This window comes from Schistocerca serialis, chromosome 1, assembly GCF_023864345.2.
Source record: "Schistocerca serialis cubense isolate TAMUIC-IGC-003099 chromosome 1, iqSchSeri2.2, whole genome shotgun sequence".
NCBI lineage: Eukaryota > Metazoa > Arthropoda > Insecta > Orthoptera > Acrididae > Schistocerca > Schistocerca serialis.
Genome location: NC_064638.1, coordinates 87,625,294 through 87,647,415, shown reverse-complemented (window position 1 = coordinate 87,647,415; position 22,122 = coordinate 87,625,294). Strand labels below are relative to the sequence as shown.

The following is a 22,122-nucleotide window of genomic DNA, read 5'->3' as shown; positions in this document are numbered from 1 at the left end:
ACTAAAATATTTCAATGAAAATACACCTTGTCGTCACATGATAAATACACATCAGCGATCACTAATGCAATAAATTATTACACAAATGTGAGAAGTTACAACAGCCCATTTGTAATGACTGTAATGAAATTGAATTGCGTAACGGACGTACGTACGAACATAAGGGTGGATGGTTGGGGTAGGGATGTATAGGGGGAACTGGTGGTAAATATTACAGAAAAAGTCCTCTAAAACTAAATAAATTGAAATCATAATTCCAAAAAACTACAACAAAATATGACAATTGGTTAATTTTCTCTTACCAAACAACGTAAAAGGTTTGGGAGTTTTGTGGAAACCGAAAATGTTTCCATTTTATAACAGCAGCGGAATACAATATGTGTAAATGACAGGTATTTGGCGTTTGCATGTGCTGTGGCTGTTTGTGTGTAAATGTTCCTTCCGCCTTAAAAGTATGTTACAATTACAGTTAACAGGCTTGAGAATCAGTTTCCCTCCTGTATATTTTGCCAGCGATGGTTGGAATATCAGGGGAAATACTATACCGAGCTGGACGTTAGCATTAGGATAAGAGCGGTGCAGTGACTAAGACAACACAGTTGTAATTGTGAGGAGCATAGTTCGAATCCCTTTCTGGGCCATTCTGAATTATGTTTTTCTTGGTCCACGTGAAACGCATCACGTAACTTTCGGTATTATTCCCTGAACAAGACACGGCTGCTTACTTATCCCATCCTGATCTAAGTGGACTACAAGCTTGTCCTGCTTCTTGCAACTTTGATGTTACTTTAAACAGTTAACTTTCATTATTCCTTGTTATAACTGCTGCTTGCACTATAAATTTATAGTTTGAGTGGTGAGAATGATAAGAGTCATAGAATTAACTCGTTACTTTTCCTAAGTCTCTTTCTTTTTTCCTGTTTCAAAAGCGGCATCATTCGCATTTTGTCAACCATCTACGAGAAGTAAACATGGCATTTGCTAATACTGTAAAGCTTCCCTCTACTATTTAATTCGTTCGTTCTTAAGTCGGAACGTTTGCTTCATTTTTAGTGTCCACCCAAAAATATATCAGCTTCTGCATGTAATGTATGTATTCACCGCAGGGAAATTGCGGTTTACTTGTTGATTACCGCGTGGTTTCCGACCAGTTATTCTCCCTGTACTTCAACGTAGCGGAAAGGATATTTTTGGTCATGTAGTTCTTTTTTAAGGCTCTGCACAGTTCTATTCGTTTCACTGATAAGCCATGGGCTTAAATGTCATTGGAACTGTCAGAAATCACACTAGAACCTCCGAAAAATAGCAATTCGAGACTGATATCAGTAGTTGCTGAATTTAACATTTCACCCCGTGTTCACCCTCAGTCCCACCCATAGGAACGTGCCGGCCGAAGTGGCCGTGCGGTTAAAGGCGCTGCAGTCTGGAACCGCAAGACCGCTACGGTCGCAGGTTCGAATCCTGCCTCGGGCATGGATGTTTGTGATGTCCTTAGGTTAGTTAGGATTAACTAGTTCTAAGTTCTAGGGGACTAATGACCTCAGCAGTTGAGTCCCATAGTGCTCAGAGCCATTTGAACCATAGGAACGTGTGTCTTAACGCTGCAGTAATTTTGTCCAATCAGTAAGTCATGTATGTGGCAGATGTAATTGAAATTTAACATGGCGATACCAAGTAAGTCTTATGTCTTATTTTTACAGCCGCGTGGTTTAAGGCGTCTTGTCACGGTCCGCGTGGCTCCCCCCCCCCCCCCCCCCCCTCCCAAAAAGAACCCGTCGGAGGTTCGAGTCCTCCCTCGGGCATGGGTGTGTGTCTTGTCCTTTACGTAAGTTAGATTAAGTAGTGCGTAAGCTCCGGGAGTGATGACATTTTATTTTTACCTACATTCCCCTCCACCCGCGCCGTTCCCCAACGAAGTGTGAGGGGATAAGGGGAGAGGGGAGCTAAGACCATTAAGACAGCAAGTCACATATGTCTCCCGTTTGATAGAAAGCGTCCCTGGTGTTCCAGATTTCACACCATGATATTCACCTTCATCCTCGTATGTAGAAGCGCTAGAGATACGTAACTCTTGTTTCTTGCCAGATGTTGAAATCATAGGTGTATTAAATTAGCCTGAAACTATGTTATGTTTTAATCTACTCACAAACCTGTATCCATTTGTATGCATACACTACCTGTTAAGACGATCGGGATACCGCTACATAATGCGGAACTGGGCAGTAGCTGTCACGATAGATGGACCCATCAGTGTGCAAGGAGGTGGGAGTACTATGTTGTCAGTAAGGAAACTGTGGGGTCACCGCAAGGCACCACACTGGCTAGGTTGTAGGCTTCAAATCGGCCGCGGTCCGTCAGTACACATCGGACCCGCGAGTCGCCACTGTCGATGCTAGCAGACCGAGCGCCGCCACTCGGCTGGTCTTACGAGACAAGCTAGCGCACTGACCAGTTCTACAGCCGACTTTAATAGGAATGATTCACTTGTTATAGTTTCAGAGATCTCATTTGCAGAGTCGCTAGTTAGCATAGCCTTCAGCTAAGTCAGTAGCTGCGACCTAGCCAGGCGCCACATACAGTTTATGCATTGACAATTGATCTATATGTGTGAAACAGAATTCTAAAGTAGTATTCGCAGTTCAGTCTATAAGTGCACTTGTAAATATTGTTGTACAAGGTCAAGATCGACGTTCCCCGCTGATGCTGAATTAAAGCTAAGTATTTGATTGTATTCGTCTACTAACTTTCTAATCACCTAAGACGTTCAAAATGGTTCAAATGGCTCTGAGCACTATGGGACGTAACTTCTTTGGTCATCAGTCCCATAGAACTTAGAACTACTTAAACCTAACTAACCTAAGGACATCACACACATCCATGCCCGAGGCAGGATTCGAACCTGCGACCGTAGCGGTCGCGCGGTTCCGGACTGTAGCGCCTAGAACCGTTCGGCCACTCTGGCCGGCTACCTAAGACGTTCCAGATACATTCCGTCAAGTATAGTTCATTGATCCTCACGTCAGCCTAGTTGATCAACGTGTGCAGTTAATGGCCACACCTCGTGATCGGACTAGAGTCAAATTGCGTGACTCAGTCCGGTCACCTTTTTTCCATGAAACCCATAGTTCCGCCTCATACATAACAGAAACAGTAACAGCAGAACGCGTCGCTCAGGAGAACTCAGAAACTTCTGAAGTGGACTAGTCACTGCATGCCAGCAGGGTAACAGATCAATTAGGGACATTTCATGCACTATAAAGCTGCCCAAGCTGCTGGTGATGTGATTATGATGTGGAAGCGCGAAGGAACAACCACGGTTAAACCAAGACAAGAGAGACCTCATGTAATGAGCTGAGCGTTAAGGAGGGTGATTGTAAAAAATTTCTTAAAATTAGCGGAAGGTGTCACCCGTAGGTTTCAAAGTACTGCCAGCAGTCCTGCTAGCAAATGGCTGTTCGCAGGAAGTTAAAAGGAATGGTGTACAATAGTCAAACAGCTTTTCATAAAGCCAGTTATTTCTGTAGTCAATGATAAGCGACGCTTGAAGTCGTGTAAAGAGAGACACCACTGGATAGTAGAAGGCTGGAAACGAATGAGCTGGAGTGCCGAATCAAAGGTGGTGCTGTTATGGTATCTCAGTGTTGTTACGATTATGGTGTGGTCCTGTTATTGTGCTTATGAAAGGTCTAAGTGCGGAAGGATATGAACATTTTTTTACAGAATTGTGTACTGCGTGCAACGGGGGAATAGTTCGGAGACGATGCTTGTTTGTATCACCATGACGAAGCATCCTTTCATGAATCATCATCTGTGAGGCAATGGTTTGTGGACAATAGCACTTCTGAAAAGCACTGCCCCACCGGGAGTCCCGATCTGAACCCAATGGAACACCTTTAGGATGAGTTACAACGTCGACTTCGCTGCAGATCCCAGCGTTCGATATTACTACCTCCTTCTGTTTCGGCTCTTGAGGAACTATGTGCTGCTAGCCTTTCACAAACATTCAGGCTCGCCATTGAAAGTGCCCGTAACAGAGTTTAACCCGTCATAAAGGCTAATGGGGGATGCACCTCACATGTAACATTGTGTGTAACAGGTGTTCTTCCTAGTTCCCATTTCCCTTCGATATGTGTAGTGCAACATTCTGCGCAGCAACAGCAGCACATCGTGGAAATGGTGCAATGTAGTCCTGTTACCACTAACAGATTTCTTAATACGAGGGTTGGAACTTAAACAGTGACAACTATTTATTCACAACCGATACAAAAGAGTTACATGTTTGCACCTGCTACTGTCCTTCAAAGTAGGCACCAGCGTTGTGTAGAACCCGTTGCCAGCGATGTGGAAGGCGTAGTATTCCGTTAGCAGAGCCTGTTCTGTTCATGGTGCGAATGGAGCAGTCTAAAGTTATGGTGATTCTCGTGTACGACTGTGATGGTATCATCCTAACGCATTACGTTCTTCCACTGCATACCGTCAATGCACAGAATTACTGTTCGTTTTTGGAGCACCACCTGCGACCAGCTTTGCGAAAGAAGCGGCGACACTTTCTGTGCAACCCATCCATCATTTTGCACGACAATGCGCTGGAGCATACACCGCAAGCTGTGGCTGCTCTGTTCGGTTGATGGGACTGGAAAGTACTGTAACATCCACCATACTCCTAACACTTAAGTCCTTGTGACTGATTTGATTCCGAAGATGAAGGAACCACTTCCTGGCATTCGCTTCAGAAATGTTACAGAGATTCGACAGGCAGTAGACCGTTCCATCCCCACCATCAACAGAAGAGGCTCTGCTGACGGTATACAACGCCCTCCACATCGCTAGCAACGGGTTCTACACAACTCTGGTGACTAATTTGAAAGACAGTAACAGGTGCAAACATGTAACTCTTTTGTATCGGTTGTGAATAAATACACTCCTGGAAATTGAAATAAGAACACCGTGAATTCATTGTCCCAGGAAGGGGAAACTTTATTGACACATTCCTGGGGTCAGATACATCACATGATCACACTGACAGAACCACAGGCACATAGACACAGGCAACAGAGCATGCACAATGTCGGCACTAGTACAGTGTATATCCACCTTTTGCAGCAATGCAGGCTGCTATTCTCCCATGGAGACGATCGTAGAGATGCTGGATGTAGTCCTGTGGAACGGCTTGCCATGCCATTTCCACCTGGCGCCTCAGTTGGACCAGCGTTCGTGCTGGACGCGCAGACCGCGTGAGACGACGCTTCATCCAGTCCCAAACATGCTCAATGGGGGACAGATCCGGAGATCTTGCTGGCCAGGGTAGTTGACTTACACCTTCTAGAGCACGTTGGGTGGCACGGGATACATGCGGACGTGCATTGTCCTGTTGGAACAGCAAGTTCCCTTGCCGGTCTAGGAATGGTAGAACGATGGGTTCGATGACGGTTTGGATGTACCGTGCACTATTCAGTGTCCCCTCAACGATCACCAGTGGTGTACGGCCAGTGTAGGAGATCGCTCCCCACACCATGATGCCGGGTGTTGGCCCTGTGTGCCTCGGTCGTATGCAGTTCTGATTGTGGCGCTCACCTGCACGGCGCCAAACATGCATACGACCATCATTGGCACCAAGGCAGAAGCGACTCTCATCGCTGAAGACGACACGTCTCCATTCGTCCCTCCATTCACGCCTGTCGCGACACCACTGGAGGCGGGCTGCACGATGTTGGGGCGTGAGCGGAAGACGGCCTAACGGTGTGCGGGACCGTAGCCCAGCTTCATGGATACGGTTGCGAATGGTCCTCGCCGATACCCCAGGAGCAACAGTGTCCCTAATTTGCTGGGAAGTGGCGGTGCGGTCCCCTACGGCACTGCGTAGGATCCTACGGTCTTGGCGTGCATCCGTGCGTCGCTGCGGTCCGGTCCCAGGTCGACGGGCACGTGCACCTTCCGCCGACCACTGGCGACAACATCGATGTACTGTGGAGACCTCACGCCCCACGTGTTGAGCAATTCGGCGGTACGTCCACCCGGCCTCCCGCATGCCTACTATACGCCCTCGCTCAAAGTCCGTCAACTGCACATACGGTTCACGTCCACGCTGTCGCGGCATGCTACCAGTGTTAAAGACTGCGATGGAGCTCCGTATGCCACGGCAAACTGGCTGACACTGACGGCGGCGGTGCACAAATGCTGCGCAGCTAGCGCCATTCGACGGCCAACACCGCGGTTCCTGGTGTGTCCGCTGTGCCGTGCGTGTGATCATTGCTTGTACAGCCCTCTCGCAGTGTCCGGAGCAAGTATGGTGGGTCTGACACACCGGTGTCAATGTGTTCTTTTTTCCATTTCCAGGAGTGTAGTTGCCACTATTTAAGTTCCAACGCTCGTATGTATACGAGTAAGATGTAAAAAGAATGATACAGAGAAATTTCGAGGCTAGTAGAGGGTGATTTGAAGAACAAACTGACATTAGAGACACATGTGCGCAATCGTCATCCAACGACGCTACAGAGTGTCGAAGTTATAGGAATGAGCACCTATTACAATGGGGCTAGGCCTTAGGCAGCAAACTTGAATTTGTTCGTTGATAGGCTGCAGGCAGTGCTGTGACAAGTGCGAACGCGTTCGATGCCATCTAACGCCCATTGGGAGAAGTTACACGTGCAGTCCGTTAGTGGAACATATACAGGTTGTTTATAAATGAATATCGGGGTTTTAACGCTTAATATTTATAATATTAAACTTACAGTTATAAATGATCTTTCAAATGAAAGAGAAACACAAACAGTTTTACCAAGAACCATATAAATGTTCAATGTCAGCACCATTTGTCACACAGCACACATCAAGTCTGCAGCCGAGTTCTTCCCAAACGTTGATAAGTGTGCCTTCAGTGATTGTAGCAACAGCTGCTTCAATTCTGTTTCTTAATTCGCTTGGGTACAGTGAAGTTCAACCAATCGCGTACTTCGTTATGCCAGTGAGGTGGCGCACCATCTTGCTGGAAAATGAAGTTCTCTGCCTCATCTTCTTCCAACTGAGGGAAGAGCCATTTCTCTAGTGTATTAAGGTAAGAAGTGTCAGTTACAGTAGGTTCACCAAAAAAGAAAGGCCCATAAACTTTCCGCCAGGATACGGCACAAAAAACACTTTAGGGGAATCTCCTTGCATTTGTACCACCTCGTGAGGATTTTCTGAGCCCCAAATGCGCACAATGTGAGTGCTATCATGTCGACTAAGGTGAAAGGCCGATTCATCACTGAAGACAACACGATCCAAAAAATCTTTATCGTCATGAAACAACGTTTCGTTTGCGGAATTGGCACATAATCCATGGTCTGCCGGCTTTAGAGCCTGTAGTAACTGTAAACAGTAAGGACGTAGTTGTATGCGTTTTATTAAAACTTTCCAAACAGTCGACACGGGAACTTGTAATTCATGACTAGCCTTCCAGAGCAACGAGTGAACGACTCTCTCACTCGCTCAACAGTCTTTTCTCTAAGTCTTGGTCGTCCTGTGCTCTTCCCTTTACAAAGGCAGCTAGTATCTTCAAATTGATGATACCATCTACGAATGTTATCATCACTTGGAGGATCAAAAAAATTGTTCAAATGGCTCTGAGCACTATGGGACTTAACATCTGAGGTCATCAGTCCCATAGAACTTAGAATAACTTAAACCTAACTAACCTAAGGACGTCACACACATCCATGCCCGAGGCAGGATTCGAACCTGTGACCGAAGCAATCGCGCGGTTCCGGACTAGAGCGCCTAAAACCGCTCGGCCACCGCGACTGGCTTGGAGGATCACAACCGAATTTGAGCCGGAACGCACGTTGCGCAGTAACTACAGATTCGGTCTTTGCAAACTGCAAAACACAAAACCCTTTCTGTTCACTAATCGCCATCACCGCTACTACCGCTGTGTGGCGGATTGCAGCGGAAACATTGCGCGCTGCCCATGCGTACTGGTGCCAAACACAAGTGTTTGAGTTGCTCTTTCATTTGACATATCATTTATAACTGTAAGTATAACACAAAAAATACAGGGTGATCAAAAAGTCAGTATAAATTTGAAAACTTAATAAACCACGGAATAATGTAGATAGAGAGGTAAAAATTGACACACATGCTTGGAATGACATGGGGTTTTATTAGAACAAAAAAAAAAAAAAAAACGAAGTTCCCAAATGTCCGACAGGTGGCGCGTGAAAGATCTCTTGTGCGCGTCGTTTGGTGATGATCGTGTGCTCAGCCGCCACTTTCGTCATGCTTGGCCTCCCAGGTCCCCAGACCTCAGTCCGTGCGATTATTGGCTTTGGGGTTACCTGAAGTCGCAAGTGTATCGTGATCGACCGACATCTCTAGGGATGCTGAAAGACAACATCCGACACCAATGTCTCACCATAACTCCGGACATGCTTTACAGTGCTGTTCACAACATTATTCCTCGACTACAGCTATTGTTGTGGAATGATGGTGGAGATATTGAGCATTTCCTGTAAAGAATATCATCTTTGCTTTGTCTTACTTTCTTATGCTAATTATTGCTATTCTGACCAGATGAAGCGCCATCTGTCGGACATTTTTTGAACTTTTGTATTTTTTTGGTTCTAATAAAACCCGATGTCATTCCAAATATGTGTGTCAATTTGTACGTCTCTATCTACATTATTCCGTGATTTATTCAGTTTTCAAATTTATAGTGACTTTTTGATCACCCAGTATATCATAAAGCGTGAAAACCCTGATATTCATTTATAAACACCCTGTATTTTCTGCTGATGGGGTGGCCTAGTTGCATGTACTGCACTGTAGCTTGGCCGCTGTGTAGTGTCGTCGAATGACCTTTGCGGACAACGGCTGGTACCATCAATTTGTTACTTAGCAAGCTCCTCGAAGAGTGCTGCAATCTTTTGTTACACCTCTTATATTTTGCCCTCGCTTTCCCCGTTTCCTTTCGTCCACATCTTCTTCACCTGTCACAAAAGTGGTCCGCAGCTCGTGGTCGTGAGGTAGCGTTCTCGCTTCCCACGCCCGGGTTCCCGGTTCGATTCCCGGCGGGGTCAGGGATTTTCTCTGCTTCGTGATGACTGGGTGTTGTGTGCTGTCCTTAGGTTAGTTAGGTTTAAGTAGTTCTAAGTTCTAGGGGACTGATGACCATAGATGTTAAGTCCCATAGTGCTCAGAGCCATTTGAACCATTTTTTTGTCACAAAAGTGCTCCACGACGGAAGCGGCAGCCTGGGTACGTGCGTAGACTGCTACGCCCTATTTACGCCCTGCAGTTTGAAGACTTCAGTCATGTGGGTGGCATTAATGTGTTCACTGAAACTTCCTGGCAGATTAAAACTGTGTGCTGGACCGAGACACGAACTCGGGACCTTTGCCTTTCGCAGGCAAGAGCTCTACCAACTGAACTACCCAAGCACGACTCACGCCCCGTCTTCACAGCTTTACTTCCGCCAGTACCTCGTCTGCTACCTTCCAAACTTTACAGAAGCTCTCCTGCGAACCTTGCAGGACTAGCACTCCTGAAAGAAAGGATATTGCAGAGACATGGCTTCGCCACAGCCGGGGCGATGTTTCCGGAATGTGGAATGTGTTCACTGTTTCCGAGACGAGAGGGGCGGGTCGGCACGTACCTGGAAGGGAGGCGTGACGTGGCAGTCGCAGAGCCAGGGGTTGTGGCCGAGCGCGAGTCGCAGCGCGTTGCCGTTGTGCTCGAGCGCGTCGTCGAAGGCGTAGGCGGGCAGCTGCGAGAGGCGGTTGCCGCGCACGCTGAGCGCGCGGAACGTGGACAGCCAGCGGGAGCCCTCCAGCTCGTCCAGCGAGGACACCTCGTTGTCGTCCAGCTGCACGTCCAGCACGCGCGGGTAGTGGCCCAGGCCGCGCGACAGCCGCGACACGTCGCGGATCTGCGGGCAGCCAGCACGCCTTCTCTCACACGCTCCAGTCCATCTACCGGTACCACACTCGTGCTCATAAATTAAGGATAATTGCAGAATGTCGTGCCACACAACGAGGCACTATACAAAACTGGCGCTAATAGCATAGGCACGTAGGGAACACACACGACACCGATCTGTAAGACCACGGTATTGGTGATAAGTTGAGAAAACCGTCCCGAAACACATGTGCTACAAAACGCCACTGTTTCCTACGCATCTACCCCGACATCAATATGGGATATGAACACCTTTCACAAGTACACAGGCCGCACAGCAGGTTGGCATACTCTGGACCAGGTGGTCGAGCAGCTACATCTACATCTACATCCATACTCCGCAAGCCACCTGACGGTGTGTGGCGGAGGGTACCTTGAGTACCTCTATCGGTTCTCCCTTCTATTCCAGTCTCGTATTGTTCGTGGAAAGAAGGATTGTCGGTATGCCTCTGTGTGGGCTCTAATCTCTCTGATTTTATCCTCATGGTCTCTTCGCGAGATATACGTAGGAGGGAGAAATATACTGCCTGACTCCTCGGTGAAGGCATGTTCTCGAAACTTCAACAAAAGCCCGTACCGAGCTACTGTGCGTCTCTCCTGCAGAGTCTTCCACTGGAGTTTATCTATCATCTCCGTAACGCTTTCGCGATTACTAAATGATCCTGTAACGAAGCGCGCTGCTCTCCGTTGGATCTTCTCTATCTCCTCTATCAACCCTATCTGGTACGGATCCCACAAAGCTGAGCAGTATTCAAGCAGTGGGCGAACAAGCGTACTGTAACCTACTTCCTTTGTTTTCGTATTGCATTTCCTTAGGATTCTTCCAATGAATCTCAGTCTGGCATCTGCTTTACCCACGATCAACTTTATATGAACACTCCATTTTAAATCACTCCTAATGAGTACTCCCAGATAATTTATGGAATTAACTGCTTCCAGTTGCTGACCTGCTATATTGTAGCTAAATGATAAGGGATCTATCTTTCTATGTATTCGCAGCACATTACACTTGTCTGCATTGAGATTCAATTGCTATTCCCTGCACCATGCGTCAGTTCGCTGCAGATCCTCCTACACTTCAGTACAATTTTCCATTGTTACAACCTCTCGATATACCACAGCATCATCCGCAAAAAGCCTCAGTCAACTTCCGATGTCATCCACAAGGTCAATTATCTATATTGTGAATATCAACGGTCCTACGACACTCCCCTTCGGCACACCTGAAATCACTCTTGCTTCGGAAGACTTCTCTCCATTGAGAACGACATGCTGCGTTCTGTTATCTAGGAACTCTTCAATCCAATCACACAATTGGTCTGATAGTCCATATGCTCTTACTTTGTTCACTAAACGACTGTGGGGAACTGTATCGAACGCCTTGCGGAAGCGAAGAAACACGGCATCTACCTGGGAACCCGTGTCTATGGCCCTTGAGTCTCGTGGACGAATAGCGCGAGCTGGGTTTCAAACGGTCGTCTTTTTCGAAACTCATGCTGATTCCTACAGAGTAGATTTCTAGTCTCCAGAAAAGTCATTATACTCGAACATAATACGTGTTCCAAAATTCTACAATTGATAGAGATATAGGTCTATAGTTCTGCACATCTGTTCGACCCCCCTTCTTGTAAACGGGGATGACCTGTACCCTTTTCCCATCCTTTGGAACGCTACGCTCTTCTAGAGACCTACCGTGCTGGGGTATAGCCTCCCATTCTTGCACCAGTGCCTGTCTGAGCTCCCGAAATGTCCTAGGGGTTTGAAGACGTGTAGCGATACGTCGACAGAGAGCATCTCAGACGTGCTCGATGGGGTTTAGGTCTGGAGAACAGGCAAGCCACTCCATTCGCCTGATATCTTCTGTTTCAAGGTACTCCTCCACAATGGCAGCTCGGTGGGGCCGTGCGTTATCATCCATCAGGAGGAAGTGGGACCCACTGCACCCCTGAAAAGGCGGACATACTGGTGCAAAATGACGTACCGATACACCTGACCTGCTACAGTTCCTCTGTCAAAGGTATTCAGGGGTGTTCGTGCACCAACCTTAATCCCACCCCACACCATCAAACCACGACCTGCATACAGGTCCCTTTCAAGAACATTAAGCCATTGGTATCTGTTCCTGGTTCACGCCAGATGAAAACACGGCGAGAATCACTATTCAGACTATACCTGGACTCGTCTGTGAACATAACCTGCGACCACTGTTCCAATGACCATGTACTGTGTTCTTGACACCAGGCTTTACGGGCCTGAGCAGGGGTCAGTGGAATACACCCTCCAGGTCTCCAGAAGAATAAACCATGTCTGTTCAGTCATCTGTACACTGTGTGTCTGGAGACAACTGTTCCAGTGGCTGCAGTATGGTCCGGATCAAGGCTACCTGCAGTACTCCGTGGCCGTCTGCGGGTACTGATGGTGAGATATCGGTCTTCTTGTGGAGTTTTACCCTGTGGGCGTGCTGTAGCGCCTCGACACGTCTCCTGTCTGCTGTAATCGTTCCCATAAGCTTGAGATCACAGTTTGTAGCACGCGGAGGGTCCGTGCTACGACCTGCTGTGTTTGACCAGCCTCCAGTCGCCCTACTATTCTACCACTCATAACGTCATTACTGTGTGTTCTTTGAGCCATTTTCAACACGCAGTCACTATTAGTACGTCGGAAAATGTCTGCACACTTACTCGCTGCACTCTACTCTTGACATAAACCGACACACTTCTGCATATGTGGACTGCTGCCAGCGCCACCGTGCGACGACCACAGGTCAAATGCATCGCATGGCCATACCCCGAGGTGATTTAAACGCGCAAACCGCCCACCAGACCGTTGTTTCCCCATGTATCAGCATTATTCTTAATTTATGACCATGAGTGTACATCCGAAATACTGCTGCCTCTTTACCCAAACATAGGATGCTCATTTTAAATACTAAAAATCTGCACTTCCAGCAGAAATGGTCAATGTTCAGGGAGACGACAGGAATGCTTATTTGAAGCGAAGAAGTTTATATGGACATAATCTCTATTCCGGATCGTTTCCGAGGTACAACACATGTAATGTACATTTGTTTTTGGGCTAGAGACGCGCTCGTACGTGTTTTATCCACCCAATTTCTTTGACGGCTTATTCTAGCCCAGCCTACCTCGTTGCGTTCAGCCTCTTTTCTCGGGATGCCTTTCTGCCACTAAACTAGCCTGTTGAAAGCACAGTTGTCAGTGGTGTGTTGTGAGGTAAGTACACTACTGGCCATTAAAATTGCTACACCACGAAGATGACATGCTACAGACACGAAATTTAAGCGACAGGAAGAAGATGCTGTGACATGCAAATGATTAGCTTTTCAAAGCATTCATACAACGTTGGCGCCGGAGGCGACACCTACAACGTGCTGACATGAGGAAAGTTTCCGACCGATTTCTCATACACAAACAGCAGTTGACCGGCGTTGCCTGGTGAAACATTGTTGAGATGCCTCGTGTAAGGAGGAGAAATGCGTACCATCACGTTTCCGACTTTGATAAAGGTCGGATTGCAGCCTGTCGCGATTACGGTTTATCGTATCGCGACATTGCTGCTCGCGTTGGTCCAGTCCAATGATGTTAGCAGAATATGGAATTGGTGGGTTCAGGAGGGTAATACGGAACGCCGTGCTCGATCCCAACGGCCTCGTATCACTTGCAGTCGAGATGACAGGCGTCTTATCCGCTTGGCTGTAACGGATCGTGCAGCCATGTCTCGATCCCTGAGTCAACAGATGGGGACGTTTGCAAGACAACAACCATCTGCACGAACAGTTCCACGACGTTTACAGCAGTATGAACTATCAGCTCGGAGACCGTGGCTGCGGTTACCCTTGACGCTGCATCACAGACAAGAGCGTCTGTGACGGTGTACTCAACGACGAACCTGGGTGCATGAATGGTAAAACGTCATTTTTTCGTATGAATCCAGGTTCTGTTTACAGCATCATGATGATTGCATCCGTGTTTGGCGACACCGCGGTGAACGCACATTGGAAGAGTGTATTCGTCCTCGCCATACTGGTGTATCACCCGGCGTGATGGTATGGGGTGCCATTGGTTACACGTCTCGGTCACCTCTTGTTCGCACTGACGGCGCTTTGAACAGTGGACGTTACATTTCAGATGTGTTACGACCCGTGGCTCTACCCTTCAATAATGGTTCAAATGGCTCTGAGCACTATGGGACTCAACTGCTGTGGTTATCAGTCCCCTAGAACTTTGAACTACTTAAACCTAACCTAAGGACATCACACACATCCATGCCCGAGGCAGGATTCGAACCTGCGACCGTAGCAGTCCCACGGTTCCGGACTGCTCGCCTAGAACCGCGAGACCATCGCGGCCGGCCTCTACCCTTCATTCGATCCCTGCGAAACCCTACATTTCAGCAGCATAATGCACGACCGAATGTTGCAGGTCCTGTACGGGCCTTTCTGGATACAGAAAATTTTCGACTGCTGCCGTGGCCAGTACATTCTCCAGATCTGTCAGCGTGTGGTCAATGGTGGCCGAGCAACTGGCTCGTCACAATACGCCAGTAACTACTCTCGATGAACTGTGGTATCGTGTTGAAGCTGCATGGGCAGCTGTACCTGTACACGCCATCCAAGCTCTGGTTGACTCAATGCCCAGGCGTATCAAGGCCATTATTAACGGCCAGAGGTGGTTGTTCTGGGTACTGATTTCTCAGGATCTATGCACCCAAATTGCGTGAAAATGTAATCATATGTCAGTTCTTGTATAATATGATTGTCCACTGAATACTCGTTTATCATCTGCATTTCTTCTTGGTGTAGCAATTTTAATGGCCCGTAGGGTAGATCGAGGGACTGAGCACATTGGTTAGCTGTGGTTGTGCACGCAATGACTAAAATGCCACACGTCTACAATAATGAAGACTATGCAGATGTGGTACATGTTTACGGAACCTGCGATGGTACTGTTGCTTTCGGAAAATACAGTCTGTGCTTCCCGACATGTTGAATTCCTGATCGTATAGTATTTTTACCCGAGTTTTCAGAACATTGCATCAAACACGTGTTCTTCCAAGTTCCCGTTTTCCTTATGAACGTGTAGTTTGACAACTCACTGTTGAAGTGGAGCAGCGTAGTCCTATTATCAGTACACGACCACTTTCTGCATGTATCAAGGTCCCACGAACACACATATGGGCAACATTATATTCGGAAAACTGGAACCCATTTCACATATAGCGGGTCTGCATTCTTCATAACAGCAACAATGCCAATCGACTCGACGATTGCCATTGACCCAGTGACAATATTCACGTACTTCCATTGACACTATTCACTGATGCAGCTACGTTTACACTGCAGTGATTGGAATCAAAAACACAGGTAATAATCATCGACATTTGCAGGCAAGTCCACACGCTTTAGTAGAAACCAATTTCCAAGTTCGTTTTTCGCTCAGTGTTTGGCGTGGCATGACTGGTAATGTGTTGAAACGTGCTCTCATTTTAAATGGACGAACCACGGAAAAAATTACTTGAATTTTTTAGAAAATTCCGTTGTTGACCATCTTGAGGCAGTTTCTTTGGGCACGGGAACTTGAATGTATTTTCAGCATGATGGGGCCCATTCAGTTTTTACCAGACGCGTGAGGGAACATCTCAATCGCATTTATCCTAACCGTTGGATTGGTCGTTTTAGTACAGTTAACTGGCCACCAAGATTGCCCGATCTCACGCCATTAGATTTTTGCTCACGGGATTGGATGAAGTCTGAGATATACAAAGAAAAGCCGGATGCGCGAGATGAAATGTTTGGTTGCAACATGGACGCTGCTGCCCTCTTCAGCGTACGTGCAGGGGCACTGAGACAAGTATCACAAGTCTTTCTTCCAAGAGTGCACAAATACGCTGAAGTTGACTGTGGGATATACAAACATTTATTATGAACCGTACAATAGCTGTAATGTGACGCGTACGTAAATGCTTAGAGGTGAAAGCGTTAAAAATGTGTAATTTTTCAATTGATACTTTGTAAAATTCATGTTGTAATGTTTACAAACTGTTGTACGTGTGTAAACTTGACAATGTGTTGCATAAATGGATGGCTATACGGTAGGCTTTTGCCCCGAATACTCGTGCATCGAATCGGAAGCTTGTATCCATGGGCAGAGTTTCCCTGCAGCGAGACGCTGATGCCGCACAGAATTTCTCTTGGGGCCTCTTGTTTACAACTGTGCAACCGGGTCACGTGGAGCATCCAACGTTTCACCGCGAATAAATATTTTTGCACTTAACCTTAGAATTAACAATTTCTAACGCTCCAACCGATTCAACAAACGACAACTCAAATGATAGCACTGCTCTATAGCTTTCATCCCTGAATGCCCCATATGCCTATTTATTTTATTGCTTGATTCATTGCGTTTCATATCTTTTTCATTATGCAAATGTTTGTCAGAATATCATATCCCCCAAAATAACATAGCAACTGTATGCAGCATTAATACCACATGTCATACTTGAGTATTTATTTAATATGTTACTATTTTTGCCAATAACTTTATTTAAAGATGATTACAATTGATATTATGAAACATATGTAATTTAAGAAGTGGACAGACGTATGTGTTGGCCGAGACCACTACTGAAAAATGGCAAGAGACACTTCTATCAAGCAGTCATAAATAATTGTTTAAACAATATGTAACAACGTTTTGTTACTATTTAACGCTTATTTATCTATCGACAAACCTTTGTTTATCCCTGTTGTGAATGGTCTGAGTGTGACCGAATGTTTATAACATTTCTTTACTTAAATAATTGTTAAATGTTGTAATATATTGGTTCAGTGTGGAAAGTGGTGCAGCTGAGTCAAAAAATATTTGTAGAACACGAGAAAGATGTGTGGTGGGGACAGCCTTCAGCCAATGGAGAAGAGGGCAGTGACGGAAAACTGATGGAGTAAAGAGAAGACATGTACTTTTGAGTGGTGCAATCAAGAGAGAATTTCTGAACACGTTTAAGTTTGATGTGGTAGAAGGAAGACCTGCCTGTGGGACGTGCAAAAATCGATCATGTAGGTGATCGATTCTTGGGCAGTGAATGGCAGCTACAATAGTTTAACTTTTGAAGAGCCTCTAACTTTCGCGAGGTCTGGATATGTTCCGTTGCTGAACTTTAATTTACCATTTCTATTTCGGAACTGAGAATACACAGAGTTCTTACTCGTTATTTTTATTGTTTTAATCTGTAAATCGTCATGTTGAAGTCTGAAGCATGCGAATATTTCCTATAATGTGATCATGAAATGGACTTAACTTCTACTACGCTTGAGTGACTATTTGGCTTGGGCATTCTGCTACCATTCTCGTAACGCTCTCAAGGCAGCTCTATTACATTTCATAAGGTAATGTTTCTATCTACGCTGTAACTCGTTATTGTAGGATCACATTTCATTTATCTCAAATATATATATTTTCTTGAATAAACATTACTCGACAGAATTCTCTGACTTCGTCTACATCAATTACTGGTGACAGCATAGGACCATTTTTAACTACTCATTTATCTGCTGTTAATATTTCTGTTTATTTTATTAACTCGCAATTCTAGCCAATTCATAGGCTATTTGACTGCAGGGCCATAGTTACAGGTTATTATCCGCAGGGAGTTACTTTCTGGGCAGGAAAGCAGACATATGCGGCAGGTCAATAAGACATTCTCGAATTACTCTTTTTAAAGAGAGCCGTGCATTGGCCAATCATCTAAAGTCCGGGTAACAGTAGGTAAAGTTACAATTGGTTTTCTAATTTCGTCTCTGCTTCGCTTATACGAGGTGCGCCACTAAAGTAATGAGACTGATGTGAAAAAAATGTTGCTTGCAGTTTTAGTCAAGTTTAGTGTTGTTTCCTTCAAAGTAGTTCACTTCTGATTGCACACACTTTTTCTTGCGCTTCTGCCATTGGTGGTAACATTTCTGGAACTCATCTTCTGTAATATCCTCCACGACCCTCGTCACAGCTTTTTGGACATCCTGTGCTGTTTGAAAATGTTGTCCCTTGACCGCCGTTTTGACTCTTAGAAACACAAAAAAGTCGCACAGAGCGATATCTGGTGAATAAGGAGGGTGTGGTAGTTCTGAAATTTGTTTCGAAGTTAAAAATTGTTGTACTGACAGAAGATGAGCATTCTGCAATTATCGTGATGCAGAATCCAATTATCAGCAATGTTGGCACGAACACGGAGAACTCTTTTACGAAGTCTTTCTAAAATTTCTTTGAAGGAATATTGGTTAACTGTTTGTCCAGGAGGCACGCAATCTTTATGAACAATTCCCTTGGAATCAAAGAAGCACACAAGCAGGCATTTCACTTTTGACTTTGACATGCGAGCTTTTTTTAGTCTCGGTGATCCCTTTGAGCATCATTGCGAACTTTGGCGTTTTGTCTCTTGATCGTACTGAAAAAACAAACTTTCATCACCAGTGATAACACGGCTCAACAATTCTCGCTGTTGTGGTGTGAGATTTTTGGGGACCAGTTTTGCACAAATGTTTCTTATGCCAAGATCTTCAGTTATTATTAGACGAACCGTTTCTCGATTGATGTTCAGTTCTTGTGCAATCATTTTCACGGATAAACTTCGATCAGATCATACGAGTTCACGTACCCTGGCCAAGTCCGTGAGGTTGATGGCCGTCCACTGCGGTCTTCATCTTCAACATTCGTTCTGCACTCACTAAACATTTCATGCCAACGAAAAACTTCAGCTCTTGACATAACCTCCTCTCCAAAAGCCTTCTGAAGCTTAACGTACGTTGTCTTCCCGTTTTCATCCAATTTAACGCAAAAGGAAATGGCAAACCGTTGCGCAATATTATGCAGTTCCATTTCCATGACGAGACACACAAACACGTGTTAACTTATTACAGCACAACTCACGACTGAGCAGTTGCATCGATGTGCCGCTTGGACTAGAAGCAGCTTATAGACCAAGGTCAAAGCCTGCAGGGTTGCCACATCTTGCAAAGAAAATCAGTCTCATCACTTTATTGTCACACCTCATATACATTCCTTATCAGTTAATGCCCTCAGCACCTTTGGGTGGCATTCTGTCTGGCGATGTGCAGTGGTCACAATATTTTGGCCCACGAGCGTATGTTGCCAAGTCATTAAATAGCAGCTCATTGTCTTAATGACAAGTCTAACGGACATAATCCCATTACGACAAGTAGATTAACTACAGGGGGCATCAAAGAAACATCCTGTGCCAGTAGAAGTGATACCAAGTAGAAGTTGTAATGACGTTGTATTATAAAGTGTTTTGAAAGTGACAGCTTGCGGCTTGGGTTTCGCCTAGCAGAGAGAGATCGGACTGACCTTGTTGCCTGTGAGGATGAGTGTGGTGGTGTTCTCCGGGACGTCCTCGGGCAGCTGCGTGAGTCCGCGGCCGCTGCAGTCGACGGTGATGATGGGCAGCAGGAAGCCCTCCTTGGTGGGCGCCACGTAGCCCATCCAGCACGTGCAGTTGCTGGGGCACTTCTCCTGCATCGCCTGCAACGCCGCCCAAACCACTCTCATTCAAACCTTCACTCTCGTAGCAGTACACCAACACAGTCACTATCTTCAGGAGCACCGCGTGAGACTTGAATTGCAGATTAAATTAAAAATTGACTTTGATGTCATATACATTGCCTGATGAGGCGAGAAACGAGAGAGGTACCTTCGAATTTACTGAATATCTAGTATCATTCTGATAAGTAGAACAAGACAGACAGCAGGCGGGAGAGTCAGTGAGCGACGACTTGAGAATGGTTAGAAGTTTCTGAAAACCCACGGTTGGCCTAGCGATAAATTTTTTTGGCGACCAGTTCATGTTTGGTATCTTTTCTTGCTGAAGTTTCGTTAGGGTCCCACCCGAACTTACTTAAGAGGCCGGCACAACCTTCACGTTTGTGGTGTTCAGCTGCGCTAAGGTGACCAAGCTCTCTCAGAGGTTCACATCCCGTAAGCCCCGTATTTTCCTACCAGAGACCTTGTCAAACCTTTTATAAGAAGCTAGTTTTAATAAAAGCTGTGACAAATTTACCTGTCAAAGATTTTCTAAAATGTCAATTATAAAAGATGTCTTACGAGCTGCAGATCCTTGTCGCCTTGGCAAATGGCCAGGGAATCTCACAAACATGGTTCTCACCGACGCAGCACAAAAATTTCCCGTGTTTTGCCTTACGCTATCGTCAGAATCCGTGAGGTGAGGATAAAAAGAAAAAACGAGAAGATATCTTGTAGAAAGAAGGTAGCATTAGTCTACTGCGCATTCTCGTACACAGAAAGTTGACGAGATAGCGCGTATCATCTTCTTTTATTTCATATACGTATAGAATTGAAAATTATATAGGTTTTAGTCTGTAGTCGCAATCTTCTTTAATTTTGGCTACTGACTAGCGGCTTCGGTACATAGTACAATCCTCACGCCGTCCTCAAGCACGCAGTCGTCACGATCGCTTCCCACGTTGTTGTCTCTACAGACTATCGATTAAAACGTATATTAACAAGTTTGTTTGCGTGGCCATCCTTCGCGGCAAGAATAGAAATACTTGTTTTGCAATAGGTTGTTAAAAGCAGTGTCCGAAGAAATAGTTATATCGAGTGCAAAGAGAACAATAGTACACCACAAAAAAGAAAAAGAAACATGGCGGACAGTGTAAAACGTCATAACTCGAAGTTGTGCTTATATGTCGGTAATGAAGTGCCGGTCCGGCACACAGTTTCTGCCAGGAAGTTTCATATCAGAGCACACTCCGCTACAGAGTGAAAATCTCATTCTGAAAACATCCTCTAGGCTGTGGCTAAGCCATGTCTCCGCAATATCCGTTCTTCCAGGAGTGCTAGTTCTGCAAGGTTCGCAGAAGAGCTTCTGTGAAGTTTGGAAGGTAAGAGACGAGGTACTGGCAGAATTGAAGCTGGGAGGACGGGTCATGAGTCGTGATTGGGTAGCTCAGATGGTAGAGCTCTTGCCCGAGAAAGGCAAAGGTCCCGAGTTCGAGTCTCGGTCCGGCACACAGTTTTAATCTTCCAGGAAGTTTCATATCAGCGCACACTCCGCTGCAGAGTGAAAATCTCATTCTATAAAGTGTATTGGTAGGTGTCACAGCCAACAGTATGTCGAGAATACGGCATATATAATTCTATTCTTTGCGTAAAACTACTTCTCGATCGTTCTCTTTCTTGTCACAGAGATTGTGAGGACGTATGCTATACGTAAATGAAAGCGATCAAGGCAGGATATTACAATAAATGGTGTTATTACGAGCTATATTCAAATTCTTTCCCTTTGCCCATGAAGGTACGGTTGCTTTTGGTAATGTTTCCTTTACGGGAAAAGAAATGATGTAGCACCGTGATTCAGGATGCACGTTAAAATGGACATTACATGCTATCTGGGTAGGAGAGCCGAACCTCTGGTCAATGAAAGCAACCCATACTGATACACTACGTTGTTCAACTTATCTTCAGTGCTTTTCCACCCAGTTTTATTTATTTTATTTATTTATTTATTTATTTGTTGTTCCGTGGGACCACATTTAGGAGAAGTCTCCATGGTCATGGAACGAGTCAATACATGAAATTATAACACGATTGTAGAAACAGATAAAATGAAATATAAGAAACATATTCAGGCGACAAATCGTTAGTTTAAATAAAGAAAATCAAGAATGTAACACTGGAATTTGCTTAATTTTTTAGCTCTTCCAGGAGCTCCTCGACAGAATAGAAGGAGTGAGCCATGAGGAAACTCTTCAGTTTAGACTTAAAAGTGTTTGGGCTACTGCTAAGATATTTGAGCTCTTGTGGTAGCTTATTGAAAATGGATGCAGCAGAATACTGCACTCCTTTCTGCACAAGAGTCAAGGAAGTGCATTCCACATGCAGATTTGATTTCTGCCTAGTATTAACTGAGTGAAAGCTGCTAACTCTTGGGAATAAGCTAAACGTAGATAAATGTAATATAATGCGCATACATAGGGGCAGAAATCCATTCCAGTACGATTATGCCATAGGTGGTAAATCATTGGAAGCGGTAACGACCGTAAAATACTTAGGAGTTACTATCCGGAGCGATCTGAAGTGGAATGATCACATAAAACAAATAGTGGGAAAAGCAGGCGCCAGGTTGAGATTCATAGGAAGAATTCTA

At 45.5% G+C, this 22,122-nt stretch overlaps 1 protein-coding gene across 1 annotated transcript in view; it reads right to left on the bottom strand.

The window, feature by feature from the left end:
- Positions 1-22,122, bottom strand: part of LOC126410704 (protein singed wings 2) — a 214,768-nt gene that overhangs the window by 22,008 nt on the left and 170,638 nt on the right. The window contains exons 6-7 of the mRNA XM_050081347.1: positions 19,305-19,478; positions 9,629-9,901 (exon numbers count right to left, since the gene is read on the bottom strand). Of these exons, the coding sequence (XP_049937304.1) occupies positions 9,629-9,901; positions 19,305-19,478 (447 nt within the window). The remainder of the gene's footprint in view (positions 1-9,628; positions 9,902-19,304; positions 19,479-22,122) is intronic.